The sequence below is a fragment of the Rhinopithecus bieti genome, unplaced genomic scaffold (assembly GCF_001698545.2).
Source record: "Rhinopithecus bieti isolate Rb0 unplaced genomic scaffold, ASM169854v2 scaffold_28547, whole genome shotgun sequence".
In the NCBI taxonomy this organism is placed as follows: domain Eukaryota; kingdom Metazoa; phylum Chordata; class Mammalia; order Primates; family Cercopithecidae; genus Rhinopithecus; species Rhinopithecus bieti.
Genome location: NW_016813480.1, coordinates 1,713,034 through 1,735,812, shown reverse-complemented (window position 1 = coordinate 1,735,812; position 22,779 = coordinate 1,713,034). Strand labels below are relative to the sequence as shown.

The window sequence follows — 22,779 nt, the reverse complement described above, 5'->3', positions numbered from 1 at the left end:
AGAGGTTGTAAATCTTGGTGGAAGTTATTATAAAGTTACAGCATTGTTTCCTGAGTAATGGAAGAGAGACCCAAAATTTAATGAGAGTAATAAATATAAAATTAACTAAAGCTCAGAAATGAAAATAAAATATTTCAATGTATCTCATGAATATTAAATTTTAGAATAGCTGATATGAACTTAAGATACTTTTAAGAAGGATCTGATCAGCAGGTAGTATAAAATGAAATAAATTCAAGAAGCTGGCGGTGATGGCTTCATGGTGCATAGTTACCCCCAAACTCATTGAATTGAATACATTAAATATGTATAACAGACCTCAGTAAAGTAGTTTTAAAAATTCAGAAAGACTAGATTTTCTTAAGACAAAAAAAAGTTACGAGGACCAATATAAATTATATTAAAACCTCATGTATCTAATGTTATTTCCATTTTGAGACGGATGAGAATGAGAAAAGGTAATTACAAAATGCTTTTTAGCAACTAGAATTGATAGACTGAAATCTGTGGGTTTAATTTAATGGATTTCCTTATAGGCTCTTATTATGGATAAATTTACTCTTACTTTACATACTTTTCTTATAAACTGGAATATTTGGTTTCTAAATCCATGTGTTAGAAGTAGTACTAAGAGTTGCCGGCCGGGCGCGGTGGCTCACGCCTGTAATCCCAGCACTTTGGGTAGCCGAGGCGGGCGGATCACAAGGTCAGGAGATCGAGACCACGGTGAAACCCCGTCTCTACTAAAAATACAAAAAATTAGCCCGGCGCCGTGGCGGGCGCCTATAGTCCCAGCTACTCAGGAGGCTGAGGCAGGAGAATGGCGTGATCCCGGGAGGCGGAGCTTGCAGTGAGCCGAGATCGCGCCACTGTACTCCAACCAGCGGGACAGAGCAAGACTCCGTCTCAAAAAAAAAAAAAAAAAGAGCTGGGTGGAAACAGACCCAGGACAATAAACAAAGCCTGACAATGTGGAAGCAAGCAGTAAAATACTGAAAAGCAAATACAACCTGGAAATCAAGTTATCTAGAGCTTTTTACAGGAAAACAAAGTTTTTAAATTTTCTTAGGTATTTCCCTAATGACTTTTTCTCATTTAAAAAATAATAATCAGTTAACTTGACTGGGCAAGGTGGCTCAGGCCTATAATCCCAACACTTTGGGAGGCCAAGGCGGGAGACTTGCATGAGCCCAGGAGTTTGAGATCAGTATGTATAACATACCAAGACCCCATCTCTAATAAAAATAAAAAAAATCAGTCAGGTGTGGTAGTACACACCTGTAGTGTCAGCTGAGGTGGGAGAGTTGTTTGAGCCTGGGCGGTTGAGGCTGCAGTGAGCCAAGATCATGCCACTGCACTCCAGCCTGGACAACAGAGTGAGACCCTGTCTCAGACCAAAAAAAAAAAAAAAAAATCAGTTAATAACTGGCATTTCAGATGTATGAGTAGAAAGTGAAACTAGAATGACAAATTAATATTTAAAAGTATTTCTAATATAAGAGGTTAGTGGGATGTGTCTTAAAGTGGAAATATATGATTTAGAGCTCCTGACATTTACTTTTGAGAAAATAATGAAAATTATTAGAAATTGAGAATATGTAGTACCTATTCTTTTTATAATTTATTATAAAATAAAATGTTACTAGAAATGTTACTAGAAATTTGAAAATAATAAAATGTTACTAGAAATGTGACCTACATATTTGGAGAGACATTAGAATATATCCAATGGAAGCAGACTAATATAGAAAAATGAGCACTCTACTGTGGTATTTGAGGCCCTGGATCTCCCATTTTGTGACCTTTGGCCAACTTTCTAGGCTGGAATCATCCCATCTGTGAAATGGAGAGCATGACCGTATCATTACCATAGTTGCTGTGGTGTCATTCATCTTAAAACTTAATGTCTGTCTAAATTGAAAGCATCCACATGTCCCTTTCTACCTAGAAATTTGTGGTTCATATATTCATATAGCTTGAAGGACCATATTTTTCTTGCCATTTATGTTTAAAATGATGTGTAATCTAGGGACACAGAGAGTTTTTCCAGTAGTGAGCAATATAGTTAGAATCTATGTGGGTACAGGTTGCATATATTTTAAAATTGTTAATGGTTAAGTTGAGAAGGTTTCAAATCTCAAAATCTCTTTACATTAGAGATACTCTTGGCATAGGAGTATGGCATATTACCCATAGTGAATTAACGAAGTAATTTTAGTGGAAGTAACTCAAAATTATGTGAATATCACAACTCCAAATTTATCTCAGCAGGCTAGCATGATTACTTAGTGATACTTTGTTTTATAATGATACAGGAGAACAGATAGTTAGACTATGCTTACCACTATATCATAGCTAGTGAGGTAAATCATTTTCTGAAAATCTCAAGTTGGGCTAATCTCTGAACCAGATATGCTAACTTTTGCCTGTGGGATTATGTGATTTACTGGGGTCAGATTAGTCAGGTATTTTTATAATAGGCAGTTTTACTGTATGCTATGTGGACAAATTGAAAATGAAGGACTGAATTTTTTTTCTTCCGTAAAATCTAGTTGGAGATGTAATACATGAACCTACAAGAGAACATTTACTCAGCAGCATATTAATTAGTGCCAATTTAAATATTTGATGATCACTAGGTAGCAAAGAATTCTCCAGATCCTGAAGAATTTCTGGAGAAAAGATGTTTTGAATTGGATTTTTTGTGGATGAGAAATGTATAGAGGCAAAGATACCTAGGCAAAAGGTATGCTTGCTTACAAGTGATAGAGGCAGGAGCTTTAGTAAACTCTGATTCTTCTCCATTCTGAGAATCATAGATAAGCTAAGAAAATATGGCTGAGGGCCTTAGTATCTTTAGGAACTTCAAGGAAAATATGGGATGTGAAAAATAGTACAGTCTGTTATGGTGGCTCATGCCTATAATCCCAGCACTTTGGGAGACTGAGGCTTGAGGATCACTTGAGGTCAGGGGTTCAAGACTAGCCTGGACAATGTAGTGAGACCTGGTCTCTACTAAAAACCAAAAACATTAGCCAGGAATAGTGGTGAATGCCTGTAGTTGCAGCTACTCGGGAGGCTGAAAGGTAGGAGGATGACTTGAGCCCAGGAGGTGGAGGCTGCAGTGAGCCATGATCACTCCAGTGCACTCCAGCCTATGTGACAGAGCAAAACCCTGTCTCAAAAACAAAACAAAACAAAAACAACAACAACAACAAAATGGTACAGAAGGGTCACAGCCGTATATCTGGGCTGTATAACTGTTGTTAACTATGTGAGAAACTTGTGTGGTGAGAATGTACGCCTTTGGCCAGTACTACTCATAATGTGTCATGGGACCAGGGCTAGTCTAGAGACTTGTCTGTTAGGAGATAAACACTGAAAATAAATGTCTAGAGACTTCTGTAACAATTTGATGATACCATGACATTCAAATATGGAATCATTTTTCTAGTAATTTATCTTTATTTTACAAAATTATAGGACCATGATGTATAGGAGTTTTTTAAAAAAGTAATCTTTTTTGATGTTTGAGAAGCACTGATTTTCTTTTATTTGCCACATTAGGAATGCCTAATTTTATAGATAGAAAAAGTAACCATTATTTGAGTTTTGTTAAATGTAGGAGTTAATATACAAGAGATTATTACATGAGTAAACCTTAATAGCAAGATAGATAAAATTAAATTTGACCACTGTTATGAGAAGAAGTAGTTTTGTGAGTCACTGTGAATCACAGATGTGATCTAGACAAGCGTTACAATTTCTGATGAGGAATTATTTGGGAACAAAGTATCTTTACAACAGAGTTAGATGTTGGAATACAGATATTCAAGTGGTTCAGTGCTGTGATATCTTGCTAATGATTCTTGCTAAGACAGAAGTTTTTATGTAGGGCAACCATGTATGATTGAGGCAAATCCTAGGCAAAATGAGAAATCTTTCAAATTTGTGTCTAGCTTTCTCCTTTTATATCTTTTTTTCCCCTTTGTATCTTGGCTTTCTCCTTTTATATCTTTCTGGGCTATTGCCCTTCTTCACCTTCTTTTTTTATTCACCCTGGCACATTTTATTCAGCTTCCCCCTACTTCTTCCATTTATTAAAGCAAAACATGGTCTGACACCCATCGTTTGTGTTTCTTTGGTTTACTTTAGTGTATTGTTTCAGTCAATATGCAGTTTTACCTGGATATTTGTATTATATTTCTAATGCTGAGAGAACAGATTGTCACTCTGTAAACTTTTTTAAGTTTTAACGTCAAGTTAAATTCTTTGGGGTTAGGAGGCAAAGACTTTTGAAGTATCATGTTTATTTCTTCTGTTCTTGCTTTTAAAGCTTTTTGTTAGGACTAGGGAAGTGGGACCAAAGGGACTTGGCTGGTTCATCTGCTGATAGCTTATTTGTGAGGAGAGGTGGTTGTTAGAGGTACAGTTCTGGATTATTCTGCTTGAGAGAAAAATTCACCAGCAGTCCTTTTCTCTGCTTTCTTCTTTGTCGGAACCTAGATTGGGTCTCCTTTTTGTGCTGTTCTTTATCTTAAGAGCACCCATCTCTCTTAGAAAACTTACTGATGATAAATATTTTATGTTTTCTGATTAACTTGACATTTAAAAGTTTTCTTACAGCATTTGTATTCTAACGTCTTTCTTTGAAAGATAATTTTTACATTATTTCTACTCTAGGCAATAAAATATGGAATAACAAAGACTAGAGCATATTTACGGTAGAGTTCTTTTATGGAGAAAGATAAAATAAATTTGGAGAAATTAATGTGAGTATAGCATAGACAATTTGGAATGTAAATATTTTCTTAATCCTGCTGATGGTTAGGCTAGGCCTTTTTGGCATATTAAATCAAGTATTTATGTCAGAAAAAAAAAGAAAAGGAAAAAATGGAGAAGACATTGAAAGATAACAAAATTTTAAAAGAGATTACAATCTCAATTTAATCTGTAAAACAATTGTTTTTAGTTTCTTTATGTATGTTCTCAAAGAAATAATGCCTTACTTGGTATGTAGATTTCCAGTAAGCCACATCAGTATCTTTTACCCATTGAGTATTATTCAGTGTTGTTTCTGGAAAATTGTGACGAGAATTCCAAATTAATGTCCTCACAACTATTATGCTCTGAAGTCACTAAACATTCGTTCACCCCACTTGTCAAGATGGAGGATGGAATGTGTGCCATCTCAGCCTAAGCCAGGTTTAGGTGAACTTTTAGGGTTCAAGATAGATATGTTTTCCTCTGGAAACTGACACAGTTGTTGGAGTCCAAGTTCGGGGTGTGGGGAAGACACCCATGCGTGGTTCCTGTTTATAGCTTACTTAGAGCCTCTTGGAGAATTTTAATTTCTCAGAGAACAAACAGCAGGAATGGTAATAACACGGCAGTACTGAGTGGTGGTTAAGGCTTTCGGGTTTCGAGTTAGATGCGAGGCAGTCAGGATTGAATTTGTATTGCTTCACTGATGATCTTTGTGTCTTCAACATAGTAAACCTTTTTGTTTCTTCATTGCGAGATGAGAATGTGGTGCCTACTATGTAAGGTTGTTTTGAGGACTAAATGGGATGTGTTACCTGGCACAGAAGTGGTGACTGTTATGGGTAGTAGCTAATAAATAGTGTTGGTCAAATTTCGAACTTTTCTTGGAAATTGTTAACTGTTGTGAAGTAAGTATCCCTGGCTACTCACTCTGGATCAGGCTGTATTACAATTGTCCTCTGGAAGTGTGGTTCTGTAGCTGCTCTGAGGATGTCTACCTTTTCTTTGAGATGTTCAGACCCCCTCCTCCCCCAGTATTAATTTTTTGCCACCTTCCTCACAGAAACTTCTTCCTGTTAGCTTCTCAAACATGTCCTCCAGATTATGTGAAAATCCATCGGGGGTTTCTTGCAATGTAATTGCAGACAGATAGAAACTTGATTTTATTTATATGAATGATGATTTTCTATATTTGTTCCAGATAATATGGTAAACTTAAATAATTATTTTATAAATTAAATGTTTTATATTTTATCATATCATCTAGTTACGTCAACAGTTCTTTGGGAGAGATTGCTTTTTCTGTTTTGGGAAATGGAAATTTGAGAGATCAAGTAATTTGCATAGAGTAATATAAATTACATAGGGCAATATGAGAAGGGTAAGTTGACTGAATTTACTACAGGGTGAAAAATAGTCCACTGGTAATATGGAGAGGAGGAGATAAAACATCATTTAACCTTATGCCTGCTTCTTTTTCCACTTAAGTGATTTTTTTCAGTGTAAATTTCTGTCAAAATGATTTCTGGGGCAAGAATAGACAATTTAATTTTTTATAATTGACAGACAACTTTTCAGAAATGCAGCACAAATTATATTCCAACTAATAGGGGCTGGTTTTCTATAGTCTTGAAAACACTGGGCTATAAAATCTTTAATATTTTTGTAATTTCACAGGCAAAAAACCTTGTTTACATTTGGTGGTGTTGTAGACTTCTCTTTTATGTTTATTGGTCATTGGTGTTATTTTATGTCCTTTGCTCATTTCTTATTGGGCTATTTTTTAAATTCATTCTAAGAGCTCTTTGTACATTAGAGATGTAAATCTCTTCTATCAGATGTTACAGTCTCCCTCCATTTTGTTGTTGGTCTTGAATTTCACGAGTAATTTATGCTGTCAGTGTTGAAATGTCATGCATGCTTACTCTGTTTCTGTCATACTATGTTTAAAATAGAAAAATATTAAGCCAATTTTTGTGAAAATAACATGGAACTCTCTGATCCAATGAGTTAGTAATTTGAATATAAAGGACCATCATTGTTTTTTATAATTAATTTGAATACACTGTGATTTTTATTGTGAATGATCTCTAGTAATCAGTTACCCTTAGTAAATGGCTGTGTGTTCTCTCTTTTCTCTGCTTTTTAACTGGTAGGCTTGAATGTTCTTCCTGTTGGTTATCTCCAGCCTCAATCTATTCTTTTCTTAAAATATACAAGTAACATTAGATTGAAACTTGCTAAAAATATGATAGTTCTTATAGAGAAAGACTTTGAGAGTTGACTTTCCTTTCCTGCTAAGTAAAGAGTATTCGTGGCTGAGTTTCTAGGATTGGGTTGAGATAAAGATGTACTTTGGAAAGAACAGATTAAATTTTGTTTTAACAAGTGTGAGGTTCAACCATGTACTTCCTGTACTTTATTTTAATTGGCACTTTTGTGCAGTGACCATTTGTTTTGTTGAATCAAGAGAGCTTCCTCTGAATTCATGATTGTAGGAGAATTTTGTTCTGTTGATTGATTTTTAAAAAGAGCTCTCATGAGTTTGTTTTGGAAGCCTTTTTTTTTAAAGGTATGTGTGGTAGTATTGGTGTTTGATGCTTTATCATATTTAAACGTGAACTGAAATTTTTGTATGCCTTTTATATACAGTTTGTAATACTGTTGGCTATACTCATCATATAGCTTTGAAGATTTTGAGTTCTTATACACAGTAATGGTAGTTTAAGTAAGACCATGGTGCATTTACCACTTGAACCTACAAACTAGTAGATCATTCTAAGGTAAGCTGGTTGGCTTCTTTACACTCTGGTCATTCTATTTGCAAAGTTTAATAGCTAATATTTAGGGGTCTAACATTATTGATAGCTCATCCCTATTTTCCTAGGAGGTAGGTTTGCAGAATCAATTAGTAAAGGTGAACTTAAAATTCTCATCCACAAACATGCTAGCCTAAGCTCCAAGTTAAATGTAACCAAAACCATGTGGTTTTCCCCAACTCTGTTTTATTCCCAAGATTTGTTGTCCTTGTATTTTGAAAATGGGGAAGGAGAACTTTTAAATTCTAGTTATTTGAATGAAGTCTTTATCTGTTCTCATTGATTCCATCCATGCTAATTAAATATAAAAAGATTTATTCATTTGGGTATTTGTATTTCGTTATCTTAGGTTTAGCTAGAATGACATTAAGATTGTAAAATGTTAAGGAATATTACAGAATGTGGAATTGATTTCTTTGAGTTGGAGATGAGACGTTAAGAGGACAAGTGTTGGAACCCTACTTTATGTTAATTTTGAGATAATAGGCAAGTTATTTTAACCTCCTCTCAGACTTACTTTTATCATCTGTAAAGTTGGTATAAAATAGGCGCTATGTCACAGAATTATGTGAATTAAATATGTTAATGGATACAGTGTTTATAGTGCCTTGTACTTGTCAAATGGTAGTTATTGTTATAGTCTTCTATTATGATCTGCAGTTTAAAAGTTTATCTAATTATGTACAAGACTGCTTTTCATTATTTACCATCTTTGTTTAAATTCAATTATAATAAAACTCATTTTTGAAAAAGTGTACACATACAAGTTGAATAAAATGGAAACCTTTTGCTAACAAGCCAGTAAACATTCTGGCAGCTACATAGTGACAGCTACGTGGGAGACTGAGGTGGGAGGTTTGAGTTCAGGGTTTTGAAGCTGCAATGAGCTATGATCGGGCCACTGTGTTCCAGCCTGGGCAACAGAACAAGACTGTTAATATAATGAATGCATTTGGTAAGGGACTGAAATTGATAGAAAACTTTAATGTTCATTACAATTGATAGATTATCATGGAAATAACTTTCTTGTTTAAAAAAAAAAATGGCCTGGCATGGTGGCTCATGCCTGTGATCCCACCACTTTGGGAAGATGAGGTAAGAGGATTGCTTGAGACTAGCCTGGGCAACATGGTAAGACCCGTGTTTAAAAAGAAAAAAGCCCTCACGAGATGGCTCACACCTTTAATTCCAGCACTTTGGGATCCTGAGGTGGGTAGATAACTCGAGTCCAGGAGTTTGAGACCAGACTGGGCAGCATGGCGAAACACTGTCTCTACAGAAAATATAAAAATGAGCTTGACTTGGTGGTGCACGCCTGTAGTCCTAGCTACTTGGGAGACTGAGGTGGGAGGATCACCTATGCCCAGGAGGTTGAGGCTGCAGCGAGCTGTGTTTGCACCACTTCCCTCCAGCCTGGGAAACAGAGCAAGACCCTGTCTCAAAAAATACAACAACTTACTTTCACTCAAAATATTTTAATAACTTGGGCATGCTATTTTATTTCTTTGTATCTGGTACGTGTTGTGGTTCCAGTCTAAAGAACAAGGATATAAGAAGTTGCAGTTGGTGTTCCAGTTCTTTAGAAATTCAGTGTGCCCTTGCATAGCAAGATCTTCCAACTGATTTTATTTTTGGTAGCATAAAATCCCTTTGTAACACTGAGATTTTAAGAACATAAGTAAAGACTGCTTTGTAGACTTCCTTAAATTACTATGTAGATAATGTTTGTCCCCCTCAATGACCTGACTCATAGCAGAAGCTACAAATATGTGTATATGTGTTTATACATGTAAATTGTGTTCTGCCGTGTTTGATATAATTTTTCTCATTTTTTACTTATTTTTATTTTTTGAGGGGCAATGTCTTGCCCTGTTGCCCAGGCTGGTCTCCAACTCCGACTTCAAGCGATCCTCCTGTCTCATCTACCCAACTTAGCTGGGACTACAGGCACATGCCACCATGCCCAGCTAATTTTTTAAAGTTCTGTGGAGACTGGGTCTCACTATGTTGCCCGGGCTGGTCTTGAACTCCTGGTCTCAAGTGATCCTCCTGTGTCAGCCTCCCAAAGTGCTGAGATTACAGGCATGAGCCACCTCACCTGGCCCAATGAATGACTTAAATGACATTTTAAAATGATTTATGTTTTATTAATCAGAACATCTTTACAAACTTGAAAAATAGTAGTATACAAATGTGAAATATCTCTTTTCAGACACTGCTTAAATGAATATATGAATTTATTATCTTTTACAGCATCAACTCAGCAGCCTATCTCCTGACAGTCCTAAGGGTCTTAGATACATCGATTGAGAAACCTCTAGCCTAGGATTTATTATATATTTATTTCAAAATAAGCCTGCATTTTTTTTTACAACCTCCTGTGACTCCTGATGATCTTCCTTCTCTTCATTAAATGTCCTGATACTTTAGCATATCTGCAATTATAAGAATTAAATATCAAAGTATACCATTAATGATTAGTGGTTAATCACTTGAGGCCAGGTGTTTGAGACCAGCCTAGGCAACATAGCAAGACCTGGTCTCCACAAAAAATTTGAAAAAGTTAATGGAGCATGGTGGTGTTCACCTATAGTGCCAGCTGTGTGGGAGACGGAGGTGGGAGGATCGCTTGAGCTCGGGGGTTTGAAGCTGCAATGAGCTATGGTTGGGCTACTGCGTTCCAGCCTGGGCAAAAGAACAAGACTGTCTAGAAAAAAGAAGAAACAGAAAAAAAAAATTACATTGTTTCAGAGTGTGAATAGTGAAATGATTATCTATACAGTGATTACGTTTTTGATGTTCAAAGGAGGTTCTTATAATTCACGGCGTTGGAAACTTTTTGTCCTGAACCAACAATTAGTTTTCTCTAGTTTATTATTAATGAGTAGACCATGATATGTAATAATATGTGACTGATAATGTGAGGCATTTTGGAGATGGTGCTGTTTTGCAATTACCAAAAGAGTTGTGCTCTGAAAATTGGTCTGTTACTTGGTAGCTTTAACTACATTTTTTTATACAAGTGCTGATATTTATAGATTGTTATTTTAGCTGGACTCTGAACTTTTTGGGAGAAGAGAATAGATCTTCTTGATCATTTTATTTTTAAGAATGATAGAGAGGTTTGTACTGAAATGTTGAGTAAATCAAGGAATGAAAAAATATACGTATGTGCATCTAGACTTCAGAACTAAAACAGTCCTAAAATTACCTTCTATTCTTTCCTTTGACATAGTGAGTCTAGAGGCTTACCTCCCCTGTATTGAGAGTAGACTTCCCTTAGTCCTAAACCACTGGAACTGGCTTTTATAAAATGGGGCAAAGGTTTTTGGAAAAGCTAGGGCTTTGAGGGCTACAAGTAGTGATCTTAAAAGCTCTCAGTGTTAGCCGGGCGTGGTGACTCACACCTGTAATGCCAGCACTTTGGGAGGCTGAGCTGGGTGGATCATGAAGTCAGGAGTTCAAGACCAGCCTGGCCAACATGGTGAAACCCCATCTCTACTCAAAATACAAAAATTAGCCAGGCGTGGTGGTGGGCCTCTATAATCCCAGCTGCTCAGGAGGCTGAACCAGGAGAATGGCTTGAACCCAGGAGGCGGAGGTTGCAGTGAGCTGAGATCGCGCCACTGCACTCCAGCCTGGGGCGGCAGAATGAGACTCCATCTCAAAAACAAACAAACGAAAAAAGCTCTCAGTGTTGAGGTCAAGCTCCAAAGGGGCAAGGAGCTAGCTACAAGGACTTGAGATGTTGAATTTTTAAACCTTTACCCCTTCTCATTTTGGGGAGTGGCTCCAATTTCTGTTTGTACCACTAGTTATTTCTTCTGCAGATCTTCTCTCGGACGTTATTAAGAACTTTAGTGCTCAAAGTGCGATCACCAGACCAGGAGCATTTGCAGTCTTCGGAGTGTCTTTAGAAACACAGATTCTTAGGCCTTGCTTGCTCTAAGGCCTACGGAGTCAGAATCTTTTATTTTAGCAAGATCCCTGGAAGATTTCTGTGTTCACTATTGTTTGAGAAGTACTACTCTAGAATATATTTTCAAACCTTTTCTTATTCTTGAAAACTTTTATTCAAACCTGGAGCTTTTTTGTTTGTTTGGTTTGATATTTTACTTTTGAGACAGTCTTGCTCTTACCACCCAGGCTAGAGTCCAGTGGCACAATCTCGACTTACTGCAAACTCTGCCTCCCAGGTTCAAATGATTTCCCTGCCTCAGCCTCCAGAGTAGCTGGGACTACAGGCGCCCACCACCACGCCTGGCTAATTTTTGTATTTTTTAGTAAAGACAAGGTTCCACCGTGTTGGCCAGGCTGGTCTGGAACTCCTGACCTCAAGTGATCTGCCCGCGTCGGCCTCCCAAAGTGCTGGCATTACAAGCGTGAGCCACCTCACCTGGCCAATTTGTTTGTTTTTTGAGATAGAGCCTCACTCTATTGCCAGGTTAGAGTGCAGTGGCACAGTCATAGCCTACTGCAGCTTTGAATTCCTGGTCACTTCAGCCTCCTGAATAGCTGGAATTATAGGCACACCACTACACCTGGATTATTAAAAAAAATTTTTGGCAGGAGGCAGGGGTAGAGATGGGGTGGGTCTCACTATGGTGCCCAGGTTGGTCCTTGAACTCCTGGCCTCAAGCAGTCCTCCTGCCTTGGCCTTCCAGAGTGCTAGGATTACAGGTATGAGCTGCTGTGCCTGGCCTCTGCTGGATGTTTTACCACGGGAAAAGGGGTGTGTTAGTCCATTTTGACACTGCTATAAAGAAATACCCGAGACTGGGTAATTTATAAAGGAGAGAGGATTAATTGACTCACAGTTCCACATGGCTGAGAGGCCTCAGGAAACTTACAATCATGGTGGAAGGGGAAGCAGGCACCTTCTTCACAGGGTGGCAGGAGAGAGAAGCGTGTATGAAGGAGGAGCTGTCAAACATTTATAAAACCATCAGATCTCGTGAGAACTCACTATCACGAGAATAGCACGGGGGAAACCACTCCCATGATCTAGTCACTCCCTTAACACATGGGCATTATTAATATAATTTGAGATGAGATTTGGGTGGGAACACAGAGCCAAACCATATCAAGGGGATTGGGAATTTTGTTGTACAATGTTAACTTACACGTTCAATAGGACACGGCATTTTCGAATGGTTTTATTTCATAATAACCAGCAAGGTGGAACTGGTCAGGCTATCAAGAATAGAGGATCGATAAGGGAATTTACCTGTTTTGGGGGATCACTGTGTTCTTAGAAGTTGGTCTAGGTGAGGATTTCTGGAAGCTCGGAAGGGAAGAGGAGTTGTTGCTTTTGTTTGCTCTGAAGGAGGGGCTTGGATCTTAAAGAACTGAAATAGTAAATAAACATTTCCCTTAAAATTGTGTTTGCCCTGTTTATTTTCTCATCTTCTCTTTAAACTCTTCCTTTCCCTTAGCACCTGCTTCCAATTAATCACCAATAGTTGTTTTTAACCTACCAGATGTTTCCACAAGTAAGCCTTCACTAATTCTCTATTTCTCTTGTTATTGCCTCAAGTTCATCTCCTCCTTTCTCGACTAGTGATTCGTAGCCAGGGCAGTTGTGTCTTTTTACCCCCAGAGAACATTTGGTAATATCTGGAGACATTTTTGGTTGTTACAACTGGGTAGTTGGTGCTTAGTGGTATTTAGTGGGAGGACAGAGATGCTGCTAAACATCCTACAATGCACAAGACAGCCCCCCACAAGAAAGAATTATCCAAAGTCAATAGTGCTGATGTTGAGACACCCTAACCTAGACTACTGCCAGAGGCCACTGATTTGTCGACCTGTTTCCATTTTTACTCCGTCTTCCCCAGTTCTTCCTCCACACTGCCACAGACATTCCTTTCTAAAATGCAAATCTGATTTTATCATTTTTTCTTTGCCCAGGGAATGATCCTCAAATTCCTTAGTATAGGAAACAATATGTTTTTATTTACTTATTTATTTTTAATTTTTTTTGAGACATGAGACCTCATGTCATTGCAGCCTTGACCTCCTGGGCTTGTGATGCTCCCACCTCAGCCTCCAAAGTTGCTGGGACTATAGGCATGGGTCACCATGCCCGGCTCCTTTTTTCATTTTTTGTAGAGATGAGGTCCCACTGTGTTGCCTAGGCTGATCTTGAACTTGGCTCAAACAGTCCTCCCATCTCAGCCTCCCAAAGTGCTGGGATTACAAGCATGAGCCATTGTGCTTGGCACTAAAACAATACTTTTTTTGTTTGTTTGTTTGTTTTGAGACAGAGTCTCACTCTGTCACCCAGGCTGGAGTGCAGTGGTGCCATCTTGGCTCACTGCAGCCTCCGCCTCCTGGGTTCAAGAGATTCATTCTCCTGCCTCAGCCTCCTGAGTAGCTGGGATTACAGGCACGCACCACCACACCGGCTAATTTTTGTATTTTTAGTAGAGATAGGGTTTCACCACGTTGGCCAGGCTGTTCTCTAATTTCTGATCTCGCGATCTGTTCGCCTCAGACTCCCAAAGTGCTAGGATTATAGACGTGAGCCACCGTGCCTGACCAATACTTTTTAAAAATTGTATTCAGGCTTCATCTTTTGTTCTCAAACTTGACCCTCTGCTAATGGTGAACTGAATACTTGTGATTTGTTCTAAACACCACCATATCTCTATACATACTTTTCCCCTAGCCTATTCTACATACTTCCATCTCTCATATTTTCCTATCTAGGCACATTTGTTTTTCCTTCAGAACTTTACTCAGGTGTTCACTTTCTCTGTGAAGCCACCTTTGTTTCTGCTTTATTTGTACGTGATTACTTACGCATTATTATATCACAGTGGGTTATGGTTTGTTTACATTCCTGTTACATCCTAGCCTGTATTCTGTCTTCAAGCCAAAGGTGTGTATTGTATTGCAAATACTTAGAAGAGTTCCTGATACAAAGTAGGTTCTCAGATGTTTAGTTGAAAGTACATTTTTTCTTCAAGGAGAAATTAGTAATTTGGAAGTTAGCTTATAGATGAAATATTGTTATAATTTATGTTCTAAGCAATGAAACCTTCCTATATAATCTTTTGCCTCACCATAATGTTTTACATTGCTGTCATCTCTTTTCAGATGTTATTTTGTATTCTGTTGCTTATAATGGTACATTAAATAGTATTGATACCTTAGGGCAAGGGTGTCCAATTTTTTAGCTTCCTTGGGCCACATTGGAAGAATTGTCTTGAGTCTCACATAAAATACACTGACACTAATGATAGCTGATGAGCTTTTAAAAAAATGGCAAAATAATCTCATAATGTTTCAAGAAAGTTTACAAATTCTTGTTGGGCCGCATTCACAGTCATCCTGGGCCTCTAGTTGGACAAGCTTGCCTTAGTATCTTTTCATTTAGTTACACAGAGAAGATTTTACTTTTGGATTAGAGTTTAATCTCTGGCTATTTATTCAAAAAATTTAGAGTTTATAATGGCACATGTTTAAAGATCTCTTCTACCTAAGAGGAGAGGCTTTAGGCTAGTTAAGGGTTTTAGGGCATGGAGTGGAAGGAAGGAGAGGAGTGATGAATTCCCTTTTTGAAATGAAGAAATGTTAATTATTTAATGAGTGCAGTTAAGGAGGGAGGATGATACATCAGATGTTTTAAAACCATTTTTGGGAATGGGCACGTGGTTCACACCTGTAATCCCAGCACTTTGGAAGGCCAAGGCAGGCGGATCATTGAAGCCCAGGAGTTTGAGACCAGCTTGGGCAACATACAGAGACCCCCATCTCTACAAAAAATACAAAAATTAGCTGGGCGTAGTGGTACATGCCTGTAGTCCCAGCTTCTCCGGAGGCTGAGGTGGGAGGATCCCTTGAGCCCGGGAGGCAGAGGTTGCAGCGACCTGAGATTGCACCACTGCACTTCAGCCTGGGAGTCAGACCCTGACTAAAAAAAAAAACCCCAAGAAACAAAAACAAACCAAAGAACAACAACTTTTTTTTTTTCAATGTTGTTTACTGGGCTACTGAATAGAAAGTGAGTTGTATTGACTGTAATAACTGTGTCAAAAGTACATCTGAGGCCCAGTGCGGTGGCTCACGCCTGTAATTCCAGCACTTTGGGAGGCCGAGGCAGGTGGATCACCTGAGGTTAGGAGTTCGAGACCAGCCTGGCCAACATGGTGAAACCCCATCTCTAATAAAAATAGAAAAATTAGCCAGGCATGGTGGCAGGTGCCTGTAATCCCAGCTACTCGGGAGACTGAGGCAGGAGAATCACCTGAACTAGGAAGGCGGAGGTTGCAGTGAGCTGAGATTACACCACTGCACTCCAGCCTGGGTGATGGAGTCTCAAAAAAAAAAGAGATACTCTGTCTCAAAAAAAAAAAAAAAAAAAAGAAAATCTGATTTTGTGAAGCATCTGAATTACAGAAGACCTTTTAAAATAATTTTCATGCATTCAGATATATGATCTGGAATTTAGGTGTCCATGTATAAATCATTTGACAACCTGAGATTTTGGTGAAGTAAACATTTGATATGTTGAACTTTCCTGATAGAACAAGGTTAATCTTTAGCTCAGAAATTTTCATATATATATATATATATATATTTTTTTTTTGGGTAGAGATGGAGTCTTGCTCTGTTGCCCAGGCTGGAGTGCAGTGGCGTGATCTCGGCTCACTGCAACCTCTGCTTTCCGAGTTCAAGCAGTTCTCCTGCCTCAGCCTCCCAAGTAGGTGCGACTGCAGGTGCACACCGCTACGCATGGCTAATTTCTTTTGTATTTTAGTATAGACGATGTTTCACCGTGTTGCCCAGGCTGGTCTTGAACTCCTGAGCTCAGGCAATCTGCCCATCTCCGCCTCCCAATGTGCTAGGATTATAGGCGTGAGCCACCTTTCCTGGCCAAATATAAATTTTAAAGTAGTGAATGTCTAATTAGGGTTATGTTATTCTTACTGTATGTCAAAGCCTTATAGTTTTCTGTTTGAACACAAAAATGTACAATTTAATTCTTATACTCTTTCCAAGGAATTAAGTTACTAGAAATAACTTGCTTTAAAATTCTTTCGCTTACAATGTGGTTCCATGGCATGAATCACTAGGGTACATACTTATTCTCATTCACAGAAGTTCCCTCTGTGGCTTTTGTAAAGTATGATAGCAAATAAAAAGAAAAAATGTTCCCTATGCTATAGACATAGAGAATAACTAGATTGGTTCAAGATTGCATAAAGGTGGAAGTATGTTAGTCTCATAAAACTATGTCCACTGGGCTGACGTGGTGGCTCATGCCTGTAACCTCAACACTTTGGGAGGTGGTGGATGGCTTGAGTCCAGGAGTTCCAGACCAGCCTGGGCAACATGGTGAAACCCCATCTCTACTAAAAATACAAAAATTAGCCTTGCATGGTGGCGCATGCCTGTAGTCCTGGCTACTTGGGAGGTTGAGGTGGCAGGGTCGCTTGAGCCCCCGAAGCAGAGGTTGCCACTGAGCTGTGATTGCACCACTGCATTCCAGCCTGGGTGACAGAATGAGACACTGTCTCAGCAAGCAAAAAGAAATAAAACTCTGTCCACTGCCATATTTATTGAGTAGGTAGGTAATCCAGTTACCTTTTCAGTGCAAGTTAAGTTATTTTTGTCCTTGGTTCTTTTTGTTTTTTTGTTTTGTTTTGTTTTGTTTTTTTAATTTGAGACGGAGTCTCATTCTGTGGCCCAGGCTGGAGTGCAGTGGCATGATCTCGGCTTATTGCAACCTTTGCCTCCCAGGTTCGAGTGATTTTTCTGCCTCAGTCTCCCGAGGAGCTGGGATTACAGACATATGCCACCAAGCTTGGCTAATTTTTGTACTTCTAGTAAAGATGAGGTTTCACCATGTTGGCTAGGCTGGTCTTGAACTCCTGACCTCAAGTAATCCACCACCTCGGCCTCCCAAAGTGCTGGGATTACAGGCATGAGCCACTGCGCCCGGCCTTGTCCTCTTTAAATCAAAGACTATATAGCAGATGCATACTTGTGGAATGGATAATCTAATTTGCATGGAATAATTCACATAGGCATTATTTGCAAGACTTTTGAAATTTGGAAATTATGTCTTTTTCAAATTGGTTCTCTTTGTACTAGAAAACATAATTAATATATTTGACTGGATATGGTTTTTTTTTTTTTTTTTTTTAATAGAGACAGGGTCTTGCAATGCTGCCCAGGCTGTTGTGGAGCTCCTGGGCTCAAGTGATCCTCGTGCCTCAGCCTTCGAAGTGCCGGGATTACGGGCATGAGCCACCGTGCCTGACCAGCATATTTTTTTGAAGAAACTTAATTTTAGCTCTTGGTTTCAGCAGTCTTATACCTCATGACAGAGCAATGAGTAAACATATATTTTCTTATTTCAGAGTTTAAATTAGTTACCTTCCCAAGCATGAGTTAGTATTTTCTGAAAGGAAAAATATATATATAAATTTTCCTTAAAGATGCAGTGTAGTGCAAATTTGCTGTAATTAAGAGAAGTAAGATGGTGGAAACAATAACTAATTTTCGTGAATGAAAGTCCTGCTAACCGCTATTAAGATGGTTTATTAATATTCTTACAATGTTAGGCAAATAATTTATGATTTTATTGAATAATTTATTCATTATCAATCTGTTCATATTATTGAGATTTAAAAGACCAGTTAAATTTGTATTACTGTTTTGTTGTTGTTGTTTTTTAGTCTGAGTGTTTTTTTTTCATTGAATACTTTAGGTTGAATGCCTATTTAAGATAGAGTGACTTATATTCAAGTCTAATGTGCATAGAATTAAAATTTTTAAAAAATCAATTTATTAGGAATCAACTGCTTTTTAAAAAGTGGATTAGTTCTCAATTGGAAATAAAGTAACAAGATGGGGAGCTGAAAAAGTTGTAGTTCGGTGAACTTAAAAAAAAAATCTATATTCTGTACACTTGAAACCATTTCTTTGTATTGCAGTGAGAATAGGTAAGTGACAGTAGAAAAAATTTTGCAAAGCATTTTTCTTTGCTGATAAGTTGAATTTCTGTTCATTAAGTAAAGTTGTATACAATCAGATTAAAATGTATTTTCTAAAACATCTGTTGCTTTATATAATTTTCTTTAGCCCAGTAGGACTGTGGGTTATTTTGGAGATGTGGGTTTGATACTGGGGTGGGAGATTGTGGGTGGTGGTAAGGATATTACAAGGAGTGTTTTAGAAACTTGTTTCCTATTCCACCGTTCCCAGTATCCTCTATATGTTAGTTATGTTAGTTTAGATTAGTGTGGGGGATGTTAGGAGTGGCCTGGTTTCTTTCCTTCTTTTTCCTAGCCAAGGAAGTATCGCCTGGGGATGCTGGAGGAGAGGCTAGTTCCGATGGGATCAAAGGCACGAAAAGCAAAGAACCCTATTGGCTGCCTTGCTGACAGGTGTAAATCAGGAGTACCCATCAATATGGTTTGGTGGAACAGAGTCACAGAAAACAATTTACAGGTAAAAATAATTTTTATTAGACATTTCTTGAAAGTGAATATCTTGACTGCTTTCTGTGTCTGTTTGGGGTGGTGGGTGTGAAAGGATTGGATGACTTAGCTGATATACTTAGGTAATTTAAAAAATTTCTAATCAGAGTATAAGGTTAGTGACCCCTTAACCAACTAAATTATTTTTTCTTGCTGGCTTTTTGAGCTTTTCCTCTTTGTAGAATATTTTACTTTTTTGTTTGTTTTTTGTTTCTTGAGACAGAGTCTCGCTCTGTGCCCGAGGCTAGAGGGCAGTGACGCCATGTCAGCTCACTGCAACCTCCGCCTCCCAGGTTCAAGATATCGTGCCTCAGCCTCTCAAGTAGCTGGGACTGCAGGTACACACCACCACGCCTGGCTAATTTTTTGTAATTTTATTAGAGATGGGGTCTTGCCATGTTGGCTAGGCTGGTCTCGAACTCCTGAACTCAGGTGATCTGCCTGCCGTGGCCTCCCAAAATGCTGGGATTACAGGCATGAACCACCACTCCTGGCCGATTATTTTACTATTTTTAGTTAAATTTAGTTTTTCCTTTTTCAATTTTATTAATACTTGAGTTCAATTATTTTTTAATACCCAAGAGTTATTCAGGATAGGACTACATTCAAGAGTCATATAAGGCCGGGCACGGTGGTGCACGCCTGTAATCCCAGCATTTTGGGAGGCTGAGGGAGGTGTATCACCAGAGGTCAGGAGTTCAAGACCAGCCTGGCCAACATGGTGAAACTCTGTCTCCACAAATATACAAAAGAGAAAAAAATTTTTTTAGCCAGGCGTAGTGACGAGTGCCTGTAATCCCAGCTACTCGGGAGGCCGAGGCAGGAGAATAGCTTGAACCCAGGAGGCGGAGGTTGCAGCAAGCCGAGACTGCACCATTGCACCCACTCCAGCCTGGGCAACAGAGCGAGATTCTGTCTCAAAAAAAAATAAGAGTCATATAAAATTTATTACACAGAGTCAGATTTATTTGGAATCTGAAGAACAAGATGCTTCGTATGTTGTCTTTTTAACATTTTTACTAGGAAACAAAAATTATATGTAAACAAACTTGTCAAGAGTTGCTCTAAAACTAACTTCAGTAGCATGTTGTCATAGAGTCATTACAAATACATTCCATCTTTGACTCTACCTTTATTGTCAATATTGAATAATGCAAATGAAAATTTATAACTCAGGTAGCTTCTATATAAGACTTTGAAGTACCAACAAAAACTTTATATGCCATTTTAATATGGATTATAATTGTATTCCCATTTTTGAAAAATTGATAATTATTCTGTAATATAGTTTTATTAACCAAATTTCAATTTAGCCAAAGGTAAAATGTCTTTCCTCCCAAACTTGCATTTAAAATATATCCCGAGGCAAAGCTTATAATCCCACATGTACATACCATACACAGAAAACATGTAACAAAGGTAACAACTTGGTTTTATTTCTGTTTCTAACCTTATATTATAAATAGGTTCCACAGTATTTTGTTCTGTTTAACATTGATACATTAGTAGTATCTGTATTGCCTTGGGCATAGGAATAAATAAATTATTCCAAAAGTAAATATTGCAAAATGTGGTATTTGCTCCAACTGATATTTTGGTAATATTTTCTAAAGATAAGAAAAGGTGGGAGTTTCATGTAACCATATGCTTCAGATTTCATTGGAAAGTTTTGATTATGTCAATTATGAATAACAATATAGTTTTTTTTAACTGAATTTGCTTGTCTTTGATATCAGTAGTGGAGAGATTTTTGATATGGGTTGTAACAATTATTTTTTAGTTTAAAAAAGAAGGTCTGAAAAAAAAAATTGGACTCCAACTATTTACTTGTAGGTTGTGGGGGTGAAATACTTACCAATGCAGAGGTGTAGCCACTCGACCTCTCCACAGCTGCCCCCATTAGCCTGGTGGCAGTTCTGAGGTACTTTGTTTTTTAGAATAGCTTGAAAAATCTTTAGGATGGTTATAGTTATGTTTTATTTATAATTAAAATGGTAATAGATTTGCATTAATGTGTGAAATATTAAATTGGTGTTATCCAAATCTTTCAAATACTGTTATTTTATACTTCAGGTAGTTCTTTTCCTTTAAGGACATAAGGAATGCTGTACCCCAAATTTAGAACTTTACAGTCTCTAAAATGCTTCACTTTACCAGGCACATGTTGAAGTACTGAAAAATACCCATCTCGTCTCCATTACTGTCTGTGTGGGTTCCTAAACTGGGGGGTCTGGAATAGTTTATACAAAGCAAAGAGTATGTTGTTCCACATTTTTGTATTGAAGTTTTATCTTTTCTTGTAAGAGAAAAATAACATAAATCAATTCCATATCATTTTTTTCCTTTTGTGTGATTAGAAATTATTTTTAATATCGTTTTGTGTTTTCGACATATATTAGTTGAAAGAATTTTGTCAGGAGCATATTCATCTTTCCCGTTCCATTTGTTTCCTTAAATCTTAGGTCCTCTCAATCCTAGGGTCAGAAAAATGTTTTAACATCTTTTATGTTAATAATTATGGCTGTGTTTCTTAAATGGTTGTTTTGTGCCAGGCACTGTGCTAAGCTTTTTACATGTATTGTCTTTTGGTATTGCTAATAGCTTATGGGGTAGATGTTACTGCTAGATGAAGAAACATCTTCAGAGAAGCTAAGTAGCTTTAAGGTTAAACAGTTAGTAGAGGAACAGAAATTTGAGTCCATGTTTGTCAGACTCAGAATCTCTTTACTTCTATGTGCTGTAGCTCTAGTAGCTACAGTTGGTTTAATTATCTAACTGGTTAACTGAATTTCTTCAGGACAGCTTTTTTTGAGGATGAGAATGCATCCATATTTGTCTAGACACAGGCTGTAACTTACGCATGATGCTGCAGCATTTGTAAGCTCTGTCAGTTTTCTTTGTGCTTCATCTTTTTCCTCAGTGCCATTTAACTACTTTTCTTTCTGGAACTTTAAACATTTCTTTATGTTCATTTCTTAATCTTGACCTAATGTCTTAGTCTTTTTCTGCTTCTGAAAACAAAGGAAAACCAGCAAACCAACTAACAAGAAACTTAACAAAACCTTTGTCTGAGTTTCTGAGCTCTGATGGAATGCAGTCATTCATATTGCATTTATTCTCTTCAGTGCTGGAATTCTTTCAAGAGGCCCATGATTCCCTACCCTTTATTACTTAGTGATCTTTTAACTCATTTTTTACCAAAGATTTTATGATACGAAGGAGCCTGTCTGTCAAACATGGCATTTATTAAATAGTGATACATTTGAAAAATACATGTATGGAGCTGCTAATTAGAGAAACAGAGAAGCTTAAAATTTTTCTTAATCTTTTGTAGGTTTGTAGAGGGTAAATTTATTCTTCATATGGCTGTTTGAAATATTGATAAGACCCAGCTGATCTCCATTAATATGTTTGTAAAGTCCCCAGTTGGGAACCTTTGGAATAGTTTCTACTATTCCTTACCACCATTTACTCCTTAAATGTAAATTTCCTTACCACCCATTTACTCCTTAAATGTCTGCAAACTGGTGTTACCAAAATTTTATTGAAACTGCTCTCAGAGTTTTCCAGGGATCTCCATAATTGCCAAATCCAGCAGTTTTATTGAGCACTTAATATTGCTGGCTACTTTTTTTTTTTTTGATCATGAAACTCTTTCTCTCTCTCTCTCTCTGTTTTTTTTTTTTTTTTTTTTTTTTTTTTTT

At 37.6% G+C, this 22,779-nt stretch overlaps 1 protein-coding gene across 4 annotated transcripts in view; it reads left to right on the top strand.

Annotated features, from left to right (window-relative positions):
• The window catches only part of PAN3 (poly(A) specific ribonuclease subunit PAN3), a 127,300-nt gene that overhangs the window by 7,011 nt on the left and 97,510 nt on the right, over nt 1-22,779 (top strand). For 3 of the 4 annotated variants that reach the window (XM_017848497.1, XM_017848498.1, XM_017848499.1), the window contains one exon: nt 18,885-19,046. The exons of the other annotated variant lie outside the window; for it this stretch is intronic. In XM_017848497.1, the coding sequence (XP_017703986.1) occupies nt 18,885-19,046 (162 nt within the window). The remainder of the gene's footprint in view (nt 1-18,884; nt 19,047-22,779) is intronic. 4 annotated transcript variants of the gene reach the window in all.